Source organism: Mya arenaria, chromosome 17 (assembly GCF_026914265.1).
Source record: "Mya arenaria isolate MELC-2E11 chromosome 17, ASM2691426v1".
Classification (NCBI taxonomy): Eukaryota; Metazoa; Mollusca; class Bivalvia; order Myida; family Myidae; genus Mya; species Mya arenaria.
The window spans coordinates 7,178,954-7,193,691 of NC_069138.1; the positions used below are offsets into that span (position 1 = coordinate 7,178,954).

At 32.7% G+C, this 14,738-nt stretch overlaps 1 protein-coding gene across 1 annotated transcript in view; it reads right to left on the reverse strand.

Moving 5' to 3' along the window:
* Nucleotides 1-14,738, reverse strand: part of LOC128224416 (uncharacterized) — a 66,089-nt gene that overhangs the window by 22,313 nt on the left and 29,038 nt on the right. Inside the window, exon 8 of the mRNA XM_052934252.1 lies at nucleotides 953-1,272. Within this exon, the coding sequence (XP_052790212.1) occupies nucleotides 953-1,272 (320 nt within the window). The remainder of the gene's footprint in view (nucleotides 1-952; nucleotides 1,273-14,738) is intronic.

The following is a 14,738-nucleotide window of genomic DNA, read 5'->3' on the forward strand; positions in this document are numbered from 1 at the left end:
ATAACCATTGTGTTTTATTCATTGTGGGTATTACTTGTTGCATTCAAATGTATTGGAGGAAAAAGCAAATGCATTATGGATCAACCTCATTGTAAATTTGTTTCATAGCGATATCGTTAAATAGTTTTACGATTATAAGTTAGCGATAGCGATAACAATAGTCTGAACAATCGGATTTTTAACAATCGGGCCAATACCTGTTGATAACAGTGGCATGATCGTATGTTTTATCATAGAAAAAATCGATACACGAGTGAACATTATTATCAGTTTTCTATGATCAGGAGTGAAATGAACGAACATTCACGGGATCGATTTTTAGTGTGTTTCATTTATGCGTATGTTCGGAAGTTAAGTATATTCTTTTTTTACAAACCCTTGTGCCGACCCCATTCCTTACATACAGCAAACTTAACCGCACTTGACAAAATAGTTTTTGAACGATAGCACCTGCTTAACACTGAATCCCGATTAATTGTTAATCAGTAAACTTGTTTTTATAATTAACAAATGAAACTATCGTATCTGCGCATGCCGTAGTCATAAAGGAACAGATGTGTATTTAAAATGTGTGCGTTTGAATTTCTTTGTCGGCATTTCCCCAACGCTGTCAGGACAGCAACCTGATGCAGGTTTTCCTGAACTCATGTGCCATATATGCATATAGATTTTCCTTTCGCATTTGTCGGAAATCTCATTTTACAATCAGACGGTTTTAGAAGATATTTAATTAAGGATAAAGCAAATTGTTTATAATTCAGCATTTAGGTTTCGTTTTTGATGTACAATTACAAACAGATGTTTGCGCACATTTAACGTTAAAAATGTTAAATCAGTTTTATTTTGTGTCAAAAAGTGGTCATAGCGGTCAACAGCACGTGTTTTCTTCACCAAGCATTTTATCTTGTACGCACAAATTTATTTTTCTTCAAAAACAATTATTGTTACTTACATTGGTATTGCCTTTGTTTATACTATCCGGCTTATACAAATCGAATATCAAAACCTTCGGTTTGCCGACCAGATTCTCAGAAATTATGTTGTTGTCGAGACTTGCCAGATGGCCGATACTTTCTTCCTTATATCCATCAGTAATAACGGTGGCGTTGGGTTTGGCTCTCGAGGATATTATACAGATGAAGCAATCGGTGTTGTCATCAGTTTTTAGTTCTTTTTCTATGACGCTTTTGCAGGTCTTGGCATTTATTTTCCACATCAGGTATGGACGAGGAACTGATGCTAGTTTACTTTGTTCATTGAAGGAGAATAAATCTGAAGAAAAACAACGCTTGCATTAAATGTGTATTGTAATTATGTATGGAAACGCAATTTTGATTATTGTGTCTGTAACGTGAATAACGAGAAATTGCGATCATAATAAAATTGCGCATTTTTGTCCAAATGGATGTTTCATGTCATTTTCGAGCTAACGACAATATTGTCAACTTTCAAAACCATGTTGAAATTTGGTTGACCAACACCTGTTTACGTGTGGTTAATGTACCAAAAGTGTTGGTGGCATTTGGAATTGGTCAATAAGATACTTAACTTTCCAACAATTCGGTCGAATAGTGTGAGGTGCTATGCACTATTTTTCTTTTGTTACGAAAAAGGATTATTCATTAAATGCTGTATCCTTAAATGGTTGTTTAATACCGATATTTGTCCATATTATCACAAACAACGCAGTTAAAAATACACCGTTTCCCAGTTTATCACGAGGCAAAGGTTTTTGTTTTTTAAATTTGGCTTGAAACTTCAGATTTTGTTTCTTGAATTGGTTGGTATCATAGAAATGTCTATAACGAAAAAAAACATCTTAATGAATAACATTTTTATGGGAAATCGCAGAAAATAAATGAAAATGACATTTTGGACGTAACGTCGAAAGTTGGGGGTCACGTTAGAGTTCCCCGAGCGTCAACACTGTCTTTATAATGAGAATCATGTGGTATATACTATTGTAACGGAAATAAACTGGCCTTTATTTCGTTATATTTTTCTTATAAATTATTTGAGAAAAACACGAATATTAATAAACAGTTTAATAGATAAAAAGTCCCAAAATGACGCTGTAAGATGTAACAAGGCGGTCTTATGCAAGATATAAAAAGTCGCATAAAATGTAAAGTGTTAGCGAAAATGGCGGGATACATATTGTAATGACGTAAATGACGTCAATAAAGACGTCACGTTAATTTCACGTGAATTGAACAACAAAAAAACAAGATGGATGCAGTCACACAAAAAGGTACGCTTTGTAAGATTTCTTAAAATGTGCTATTTTTACGGCACGATTTTTTTTCAAAATGCAATAGTTATTTTATCTTATTATGAAATCGTTAAATATTTTAAATTTGACATACGTCTAGATTGTTAATTATATTGTATAAATTTGAACACTTGCCGATGTCTTTAAAGCGGTTATATTATGGACATTTTACTGTCTTAAAAATGTCCCACTTTTTCAAAAAAACTTCAAAAGTATCATCAGTGTAAAATTATAAATGTAAAAAGCTTAAAGATGCTTTAAAATAATTCAAATTTTATTGTAGTTTTGACATACGTCTAGAGCATAATTGGCACATCTCGGCTGCTCTCCAGATTGTACTTACTGTATTTAAATTGTCATGGTGGGTATAATGTCTTAAATTTGTCCCTCTTTTGCTTTTTAGACGCAACGTATTTTTTTTTCAATTATATAGGACCGCCATCTAAAGGTACATTTGAATACTATCGGTGGTTAAAGGCTACAAAAAGGAAAAAAAAATGAAAAGTATTATAAATCTAGCAAAGGCCAAAACAACCAAAAGTCGCAAAGTAAAGATGCTATCAGAAAAAGAAACCAGAGACTTACAGTACAAAAAGCCGAACAAAGTAAAACACGTCAAAGGGAGTATACAAAGAAATGACGTGATAAACAAAACAATAAAGAAGAGGTAGCACTAACACAAGGCCAGCCGTTTCAAAACAGAATCAGAAAGAACAATGAAAGAGCAATCAGAAAGCTAAAATCATCAATGCCACAAACCCCAGTGCGCAGAGTGTCAATTTTAAAAACATATTTAGAAAGTACGAAGTCACCATCGGTAGCTACACTGCAAAGTTTGAACAAAGTACGATCATCAGAGGAACTTGAAAATGGCCGTGTTACAGACAGTATTCTTAAAGATGTCAAGTCAATGGTGCATTCAACAAAAACACAAAGATCTAAAGACTCAGTCCTTACAATACAATTATTTTTTTCGGCAGTCAGTGGAGAACACATAAAACAAAATAGACAAAAGAACAATTTGGCAAAAAGGCTTGGGGTGAAGAGGAGTAATACTACTACCGGAAACAAAACAAGAACGCGTAAATTAACGAGTGAAACGTCTTGCTGGAATTTCAAAATAAAGAAAAATAGAAAAAAATATATACCCGATGATCACAAAAAACGCCTATATGTTTTGGTTAAGAAGTGGCATATCTAGACAAACAGGAAAAAGACGTAAAGCGCGAGCGTCTTGCCCCGCGCGTGTTTGTCAGCTACATGATACTTGTCCTTGGAAGTAGCCAAACTGATGTATATTGTGAGATTGAACAACACACCCACATATAAAGATGTCGCAAAGATCGTTTGAGCGTCTCAAGCCGTTTTATGTTCACCCAGTGAGATCCGGGGATCGAAACACCTGTCTCTGCAGATACAATGTTGAGCTGAAAGCCGTCTTCGATTGCTGTATGAAGCATCGAAAGAAAATATTACAAGTCAGAAACGGCCCTTCATTGACATCACATTATCAAATTTACCATAATGTAAACGAAGCTGTGTCGGCTACTTTGTGTGAGAAGTTAGCCGGAAGACCACCAGAATATTTTTTGTTTAAAGAGAGAATGTCAAAAGTGCGGTGTAGATAATTTTAAATGTTAGAACAAGAGACAGGCGATGAAACGACTGAATTGGAACAATTTGAATACGTAACTGTCTCCAGTAAAGGAAGTCAAGTCCGTAAAAAAACTGATGCTGATAAAAAAGATGACAAATGTGAAAGAGATGTGTTTATATTTCATGCAACTTCTTGCGTCATTTCCTTCACATCAGTTTAGGGCTACATGGCAGAGGGACCAGCTTAAACACCTTACAACAAATCTTCACCAGAATGATTGTGCGCTCGTTCATGACTTCTCTGAGAATTATAGGCAAGTGAGTACTAATACTTTGAATTATATTGCTGTTAAATGATTAGCACGATAACGTAAAAGTGTTTAATATTAAATTGTAACTGACACTTCAATCCAGGTAAATGGTTGAGCGAACAATACAATGCAAATCCACGATGGCACAGAGATGACATGTGTATGGTTTTTTTTTTCCAAGTCGTGCGCACGAGATTATAAGTCATGCGCACGAGTTACTAAGTCATGCACACGATATTATCAAGGTGTTGTTGGAAATAATATATAAAAACAATTTCTGATATTTCCAAAATATACATTATTGAACCATGTTGTTGTTTTAGAATTGCCGGGAACGACGAGCTGCAATCATCTTATTTCCAACGAACGGAAGTAACTATACACGTCAGCATCTTGTACCGCTTTGCTTTACTGGGAATTGATGGGGTTGACAGCACTGAGGAAAGTCCAAATATAGTAACAGAGCAGTTTATAGTATTCAGCAAACAAAACCACGAGTATGTTTTATTGCATTATGTTTAATACCGATGCATTTCAAGCACTAATGATATTCACCAGATACTAGTTTATTAGAGCTATATATCAACCTACTCTAGAAAAAAACCCATATACTTTCAATCGTTTGTACATGTATCTATTGGCGGGCTTTTATACATGGTTTTCCGTATTGATATAGTTTTTCCAGTGTGAACTATTAAAATTAATTTTAATAATTGCAGGATCCAGGAGATGATTCACCAATACCTTACGTCAATATCGTATCCGGTTGATACAATGCACGAGTTTACAGATGGTTGTCAGGCATAATACAAATCTCGGCACTGTATGGGGGATGTTGACTACAGTTGCGGAGATTTTGGGTATCGTCAAGTCATTCGAAATTACGTCACACGCTAAGGGTAAATGTATATTTTTTAAATATAAATTTTGCAACACGTGACTGTACAATATATAACAGTATTGAATGCACGTGCGCACAAACAACTTCACAAACATTATTCGTATTTCGATGAAACAAAAGTCCCGAATCATTCCCATGTTAAAGATTCGATAACACCCGAAACACGTGAACATATTACGAATGCAAATTTGATGAATTAGGCGTTCTTATAATGATCACTTCCATCGATATTAATTTGATATAGTATATTATCAGTAATTAACATGTATATTAAAATACGTTATAGTACATGTCAAATTGAATAGTAGATCAGGGCTATATCATATGTAGTTTAGGTCCCCAGGACGCCGCCGGTGGATATATAAAGAGGCAGATTGATTTGGCGATACTACGCGGAAACGTCGTTATCAACACGGCCAAGGATGTGTATCAATATGCATGCGATAATCTTGAGGTCACAAGCAACCTATTAACATCGGCACGACGGATATTCCGGTTTGTTGAAACATCCCAAGCAAGGATGGTATACTAACACAACGGAGCCTTTCTTGTTACACATTTGGAAATTGTGCAAATAGTTCATTTGAAGAATGTCAGAACAAGGAAGTGTCTTCGCCAAGAAACATCCGTTTAGAACAAACCCGATCTGTGTTTGAGAACGATTCTGTGATTGTAATTCCATATTTGGTGGCAGAATAGGTAAAAAGGGAGATTTAGTTGTAGTGTACACTGATGAAAACGACTAAGACTATTATCTACTTAAAGCTACAACTCAACTGTGCAAATTACAGCACCGTGAACGTGATAACTATAACAATATTTTCCCAAAGGACGCTGGGGTAATACGCAGTCATTACTATGCTAAAAGTGGACCGGCCAGCTTTAAATTGATTCCAAAGAAAACTGCACTTATCAGTTCAAACTCAGTAATGTGTTTTCTACAAGATGTTAAAGCTAAAAAGACATTATAATACCTGAAACAATCCATAATAATTTACTTGCTTGGGCTGAAGAATGTTCAAACTAATTAAAGTGTTCAATAGAATTGGCACAAAAATGCGAGTAACAATAAAAGTAGCTCTATATAAATTATTATACATGTAGATATATAAAGTTGTCGATACAATTGGATTATAGATATTTAAAATATCATCCTCTCTGTCAGAATTCATACATGTATGATTAAGATTAAGTTTGCAATTTACGCAAATTGAAATACAAAAAAAATGCAGTTGAAATATCATGTTTTTTGTTTGTTTGTTTGTTTGTGGTTCAACAGTATTTCAGTTATATTACGGGGGACAGTTAACTATTAATAATCGTAAAAATAGCAACAAAAGTTCTTGCAATACGGGTTTTATGAAACAATTATTTGCTTAACATTTAAAGTTTTCATATCAATAAATAATGAATGACGCGATCAAAATTAAGAAAAACGACGTCAAAAATACGACGTTAATATGTTACAAACGTGACCCCCAACTTTTGACGTTTAAACTAAGTAAGTCAATTGAGTTCTACACCTGTGTTATGAAAGGCACTACATCTTTGATGTTATTTGAATTTAAACTCGGATTTTTTTTTTAAATCTTTGGCATTACAAAGGTTACAATAACTCAAAATGTCACTTTTGGCCAGAATGATAATATTCCCATTCCCATGTACAATTATCTGCATAAATATACTCTCAGTTAGTATGGGTTCATAACACGTGTAAATTATTGCTATTTAAGAAATGAATTGCGGGGTCGATGTCATTATCGGGGTATGAACGCTGGGCTGGTCTAAGTGTGTGGAGTCCGAAGGACTCCACGCGTACTTTGACCAGCCCAATTGCGTTCATATCTGCGATAATGACATCAACCCAACAATTCATTCCTCATATTTACACCAATAGTTCATTATTTCATTTAAGAAACGTTAAAAAGATATTTGGTTTCATTTCGGATTACCTTTCAGTAATCCTTTTTTACCCATTCTGTAAATAGGAGTACCCGACGGAAAAAAAATAAAAAAAATGACATTACAATAACGCGGGAAAAGATCAATCACTTCAAATTACTTTTAACCGTAAAATTGAAACACCTTGGCAACAATACGTTTAAAATATAATAACTAAGCACTTTCTAAAATGCTGATTTACATTTGACGGGACCTGCTGACACAATACAAACAAAAACAAGATCAATATTTTTCATTTATATTGTTATGCGATGAATTGCGATCCAAACATATCCGAAAATGTTGCGTTCATCGATTGATTAACGCAATTGCCGAAAGACAGTTTATTTTACGAATGGAAGTCGAGGTGTAAATATTAGCAAATGCAAATTGCTGGTTATAATCTGCTTCTTTCTACGTCTTATGAAAAAATTGTTACGCCAACATTAATGAAATTCAATGCCCGTCCTAATTCGTGCATTGTTATGCAAGAATACTATAATTCAAATCACATCTTTATATCTACATACAATTAACTGTCGTGACTAAGTTTTGAAACAAATGTTTAAATTAAAATCAATATAAAAAAACAATTAGTTTTGTAAAAATGCAGATAACAACAGTGTCAAAACTCGTTTTGTCCATTTCCTTGTCATGTCGAACCTTTTTACAGTCCCGGTTTTGTTCCATTTTATTATGTATAAAAACAATTCCATTTATGTTGATGTGTGTTTATTGATGTGATATATCAGTGTCCACAGTCGATTTTCAACTTTTGAGTCGAAATTTCCCGCGGAAGTTTGATATGATCAACTACAATTGTTGCAAGGCACTCAATTTGCTCGCGAGTCAAAATTAAAGACTGTTACAAATTGGAGTATGCTTGATAACTGATAAAATAGCACACAATTTAGAACAAAGGAAAAGGCATTTCTTGATAACAGCTTCAAATATTTGATCATCTACATTTATATATACACATATTTACACAGTACAATGTATTATATTTCAGATTGTTTCTATATATCATGCAAGTTTGAGCAGTTCATTAGCATTTTGAATGTTAAGCAATGATAATTGTGTGTATGCGCTTCCAAATTAACTAACAGTGTCTAATAAATAGTCTTTTCCGTAACTTGCAGTTTGTTTTCATTTCAAAAGCAAGGATAAACACATACTCTATTTCTGTGTTCCACCAACTGTACCTTAATGTAAATTTACATATTGTAGAGTATACGCTTTCTCATGTGTTTTACTTAATAGTTTTCTATGCTTCAATAAAAAAATAAGCATCAACAATTCAACATATACTTCAGGTGTTAATTCAAAAAGTGTAAGATTTACTTAACTACATTTCGAAACCTTACTTCCTAAGGTTTTATGATTATTTTTTTTTCAAATGAATATTGTACCTAAAACTGTAGTTAAATTAGGCGACATATTTTGGGTTCCAGTGTAAACGTTCGTTTTAAACGGTTTGACATTTTTATAAAAAACATTCAAATAAGTGTAACTTGTTGATATCTTGTTGCTGCTATTCAGCAGTGTTGGCAACCAACGGCATAGTTACCATACCCTTACCATTGAAATTCTGTCATTGAGTTATAGGCCATTGTCATTGTCATACATTGTCTCATTGTCATTCACGTCAACTCACATTGAGCGCGGCGTAGTTACAAAAAACCTGACGATACCTTGTGCATATCGATAGAAGCACAGTTCAACCCTTTATGCGTTTAAACAATGTTCAATTACCCCGTTTAGGCACAAACTAGCATCTTTTGCTGATATCCGTTTGGAAAGCTGAATGGTCACCCATAACACTCAAAAGTGAAACGTGAGACTCCGACAACATCATGGAAACGTTCGACCGAGTGGAAAATATGTCACGAAACTATTTTCTACAACGTATATTAAAACCAATAGGCATTACAGCTTAATGTTGAACCTTTGTAAATGAAGTAATGCATTTTGTTTAAATGAGTACTGAGTTCGCAAACAAAACGGTGATCTACTTGCGGAAAGTAATCAATCACTTATTTTAATCATCCTCGGTCAAACTATTTTACATATGTTTGTGGATAGTTTTTAAGATAGTGACCGTGACTCTACATCTACTGACATAATATACAATATGAGTAATCAACTGGTCAATAGCAGCTAACTGCCGAAGCTTCATTGTTCTATGTTCAACCGCTTAATATCAATATCTACGGACTATTTTAAAGAAGCTCTTAAGTAATGCAATTTGAAATAATGTTTTCGCCTGTATAAGTTATTATTTGCTGTATTCATGATTGAAACTGTTCTTATTGTGTTATTAAAGCTGCAGTTTCACAGATTGAACGTTTTGACATTTTTTGTCGTGGAACTAGCCAAGTGTTGTAAAAATCGATTTAAACCAGTTATATAAGACTGCTGACAAAAATAAGATAGCATATTTTTAAATTTAAGTAAAAAGAAATATGTTTTGTGCATTTTTCTTAAACCGTTACTAACATTATTTTCGAACGAAAATATGAAAATCTAAGATCTGATATTTTGTCAGTAATCTTATATCATTGGTTTTCAGATATTTACGCAAAAGATATCCCTTTCCATGTTGCAAAATAAAAATCAAATGTTGTACAAATGGTATATCTGTGAGATACAGCTTTAAGTACTCGTATAATTTATTCTTCAAAATATTGTTGGACTGAAATAAATAATTTCTTTCATACTAAATTCCAGTTTACTTACGTAAATAACTAGCATCATACTACTGTGCTTCCGTTGTTATTTTTTTATTATTTCACATTTATTGAAGTTCTAAACATAATAATCTGTGTCGCCTATGTACAAATAGATTTGATCAACACATTTCAAATAGCAGGTACACTATGTTGCTGGCTGCCTTGCTTAAGCGCTTTGTCATCCATAAGAAAGACCATTTGATAATGTAAGAATTTAAATTTATGCAAGTTCTGTGGTAGAAATTACTTTTTATATTGGTTTTATATCTATGTTTATCAAAATCTAGATTAGGAATTTAAAAAGGATTTTGATGTTTAAAAGAAACGGTTATTTCGATATAGGACATGCGTCTTAACTGGCAGTTAAGAACAGAGAGTGAATACATGTTGTATTCCTGCATAGCTCTATTCCATTTCGTATGTACTAATTTAAAGTGTACAACATACCTGAAATCTTTTCGTTCTTCAATTGTTTTACGATGTCTACGTCTTCTTTCTTGAAATTCCATATCCATACGTATTTGCCTACAATTTAAGAGATTAATTAAAAACAATTTTATCAAATTTACTTGTGATTTTGTGAACTTGTTGACGTTATTCATTTTTACGGATTATACCAAACATTTCAACCACTCCATTCTCGATTAAAACAATAACGATCTACTCATTCATTTACACAAATGATTTAAAACCAACGAATAGTCCACAAATACATTCGATATATTTTTCCAACTAATGATTCGTAAAGCGTGTTCGAATGAATGACAACTACAACATGAATATAAAATAAAATGGGATGTGTTTTTCTAGTATATTTTATCAGCGGTAAATTCAACAAATCAATGTCAAAAAATCACTTTAAGAATCAACTTCAAATTTATTTTCTTAGTAATTTGGAAATTTTATTTATTCCACCGTTCGAACATTAAAACCCATAGACAAACTAAATCATATAATGGACCTGAATAGGCAAAATTTTTCGAGCGCTCATACAAAATTATGTGCAGCAATTTGCTTGTTGTGACAGTTTGTTTAAGCGCTCAAACATCTGCCGAGACTCCATTCTCAATATCGATGTCTTAGATCATTGTAAAACCTTTTTGACAAACAAAATGCTGTGAAAATACAGCTAGATTGTTACGGCGCCATAACACTTTCATATAAAGCATTTTGATGAGTGCTCGAACCATTTCCAGTAAAAGCAATTTGTTTGGCCAAATTAACACTTTTCAGTAAAGGCATTTTGATTGAGCATTGGTAAATTTTACCTGTGAATACAATCTGTTTGGTTACAAAACCACTTTTTTTAGCTAAATCACTCAATTTACCAGTTTAAATGAATAGCCATGCATAGGATTAAGAAAGCCTCTAATGAAAATAATCGCCCGTAAGTTTATGTATTGGTTATTTACAGTATCTTATCTAGCGGTATTTAATGTGCGCTGGCTAGTAGGGAGATTTTTCAAAAACTAAGAAAGTGTTGATATTTTACGGTTGTATTCGGTTAATTCACTAGTTTATATGAATTACATGTTGCCAAAGACAATATGATTGTTCATAATCGGCTAAAGACTAATTAAAGGAATAGGGACAAGACTCATAGATATTCAAACACAATTTCACATGATTCACTACCCTGTTGAGAATAACACTAACTGTTCATACATTGTTCATGAATCTTTACTAAACTTGATGCAAATGACTCAGCAAAGGTTGATTACCAGCCAAATCGACCGATGCAATAATGGGTTATTGCCCTTGAATTATCCAAACTGGCCTTTTAAGTGAAACAGTTTTTTATGAATTGTTGATAAACAGTTTATAAAAAAATCAACAACATCTGAGCGTTTATGAACAGTTCATCGATTGATGAACATATTCTCGGTAGGCTCTGACTTGAAGTGGTTTGGTTGTTATCGCAGTTATATTATGTACAATTGTTGTGCTTTAAAGGGACTGTCTCAAAGATGATGAAATAGCGAAAAAGAAATTTTCGAAAAATGACATAAACTTTGCATCAATGTGTACAATGCATTGAAACTTACTAATTGAAGTACCACATAGTTTACAATTTATTTAAGTTTAGCAGTTATTTCGTATTTTTCCATTAAAAAAGATTACTGGGTATGTCTACCAGGTAGAATATATCCCTTATGCGTGATTGGCAAGTCAGTATTATCACGTGGTATTACCGAGATAGTTTTATAGCTTAATAATGTCACCTGTTTAGTGTTAGCCTTGATAGCTCAGTAAGGAAGACGCTGGACTACAGTTTAGGCGACGTGAGTTCGAACCCGGTCTCCCATACATTTTTTTTTTACATTTTGGTACTTTTTTACAATTATTACATCAAAGCGTAACACATTCTATTAGATAATCGTCCTGAGATTCGTTACATAAAAAAATAATTGTTTGTGCAAATCTGTGACACAGTCCCTTTAAACCTCTGATTTGTTCTGTATGGTAGAACTATATAGATAGTAGGCTCAATCATAAATACTCATAAAGATTTTGCTTTAACATAAACACAAGGTTTGAAGTTCAGAGTTTGCTTTAAAACTTGCATCAGAGTAAAGGTATGAATAGGTTTTTCCTATTATGTCCAAATGTTGTTCTTGCTTTCAATAATGATAATAATAATATTTGTTCATTCGACTGAGAAAAAAAAAAATCTTAATATGTATATTTTTTTCTGCAAAATCATGCTAATTTAATGTATTTTTTCTCTGATTTCAACCATTTTTTGTTAGTTCTTAATAAAAATAAATAGTTTCAGTTCACAATTTAATCTTGTATAAACATCTGATAACAATTATATGAAAGGTATTTTGAAACCAGCGAAGAGGACAGTAACTTTTATTTTAAATTGGCTTAAGTTCATATTCAACTATATTAAAGGGACTACACACCAGATTGGCACCAAAAAAGTGTTTTTCTGTAACGAGGTCTCACAATAATTATTTGATAAAATGTCTTACTCGTTGATATCATAATTGTAAATAAACACTAAATTAAAAATCAAATTGTGTCGAAGACCGGGTTCAAACTTGTGTCGCTAAAATTGTATTCCAGCATTGTATCCACTAAGCTACGAAGGTTTACTCCAAACACTAAAATGTTGAAATGGTATATTAATATGTAACATTTTTAATCATTTAAATCTAAAAATACTACAGAGTGCAAGAAATCGCTTCTTGCAAAAAAAATTCTCCGGGCGGAGGGGGGACCCTGGATCTACCTCGACACGACAATTTAAGCTTCCTTATTATGAACAGTGCAATCTGCTTAATTCATTTGTCTAAACATTGTTTTTTTTTTAAGGAATGCATGTCAAAATCGGCAAAGTCCAGTCTTGAAAAGCATAATCCATGAATTAAAAGAGGATATAAGCTTCAATATTAACTTAAATTATAGTATCAGAATGTTTTTTATCAAAATGACGTAACATGGGTAATAGTGAAAAAATAGAATAATAATATTCGGTATTTCAGACCTTGATTAACACTTATCATTTTATAGAATTTTAAAATCTCCAGAAATGACAAACGTTATTTGAGCAGTATTGGAAGCCGCTAAATAAGTAGAGCAACATTTGTTTACAGATATATCGTAACCTGAAACTACTTTATTATAATGTAAGTCAAATGTTTGCCAATCTGAATTAAGTTCTTCATATCTGAAATATATATTTATATGAATGCTTAAAAAATACGTGAAGCCGAAACAATCACACGTGTTTACAGTTGATATGGTAGCTAACGAAAGTTTACTTTCAGAAATGATAGTTTGACATACACGTTATTCTGTAAATGTCCATGCGATAAAGTATTAGACAATGTAATTTATTTCGCAATGCAGATGGTTAAAATTTCAGTTATCTCACGATAATTATAAAACACCAAATGTCGTTCGATGATACTGAATCATTTTGTCTGATAATTTGGTCAACATTCTGTTAGAATTTGGTTTTAAATGCGAACGGAATGTTAAGGCAAAGGTTGATTGTTGTTAATTTGGTTCCAAACACTTATTTCCCTTCAAATATTTTTGTCACACACTAAGGCGGAGAAGTGTATTTAACAATTATGTCCTCAAAATAAATAAATTCAACAAAACTATAAACGGTTCAACGGATTGATGTAGAAAATTAGTTGATACTGATATTGTATTTAACAAAATCTGTATATTACATATCGGTACAAACTGATAAGAACTTGCTATGAATATGCCTACTCTGAATTTGTTTCAATATTGAAACACACGTCCATTGGTAAGAACTTTTCATAAGACACCGGCAATAAGCGGGCAAAAAAAACAAAGACACAAGTCGCAGTGAAGCGAAAAATGCTTCTCAACAATAGTCACATTACCACGGTCAAACCGTAATGGTTGTAAATATGCGAAGTGAAAGTAGGTCTGTAATCATTTATACTTCCTTGTACAACACATTGTGCGTACAAAAAGTATAATTTTAAAAGTTTAAAATCATTTGAAAGAAAATAATACACTGACCGTTCTGTACAGTGCTGTATTTCGCACTGAAAAAAAGTAAAATTATTTGTTTTGTTAACAATACCATTAAAACCCTTTTTTTAAATGTGTTTTATCTCATACGCGATGCTTACTAATAAAACGCAAAAAAACGTCTGTTTTATTTAAGAAATCGACAAAAAGTTAAACTACTTACTAGCCATTTAGGTCCGGAGGAATATTAGGCAGCTCTACAATACAAATACTTTTGGCGGTATACATTAGATATTAAAGTAGTATATGAAGCAAAATTTAGTATCAATTATCAATAACATTTGTTTAAAGATAACAGATTTCACGTTACATACTATGCAATTGTCTTATTGTAAATCAAACTACGTACATCCTTCCATAATAGCAAAAATCATAGGGATCACAAGAAGCACATTTAACCAAGGCTTTAACGATATTCAAAATGATGAAAAATACTTGCGAATTTGGACCAACACTTTACC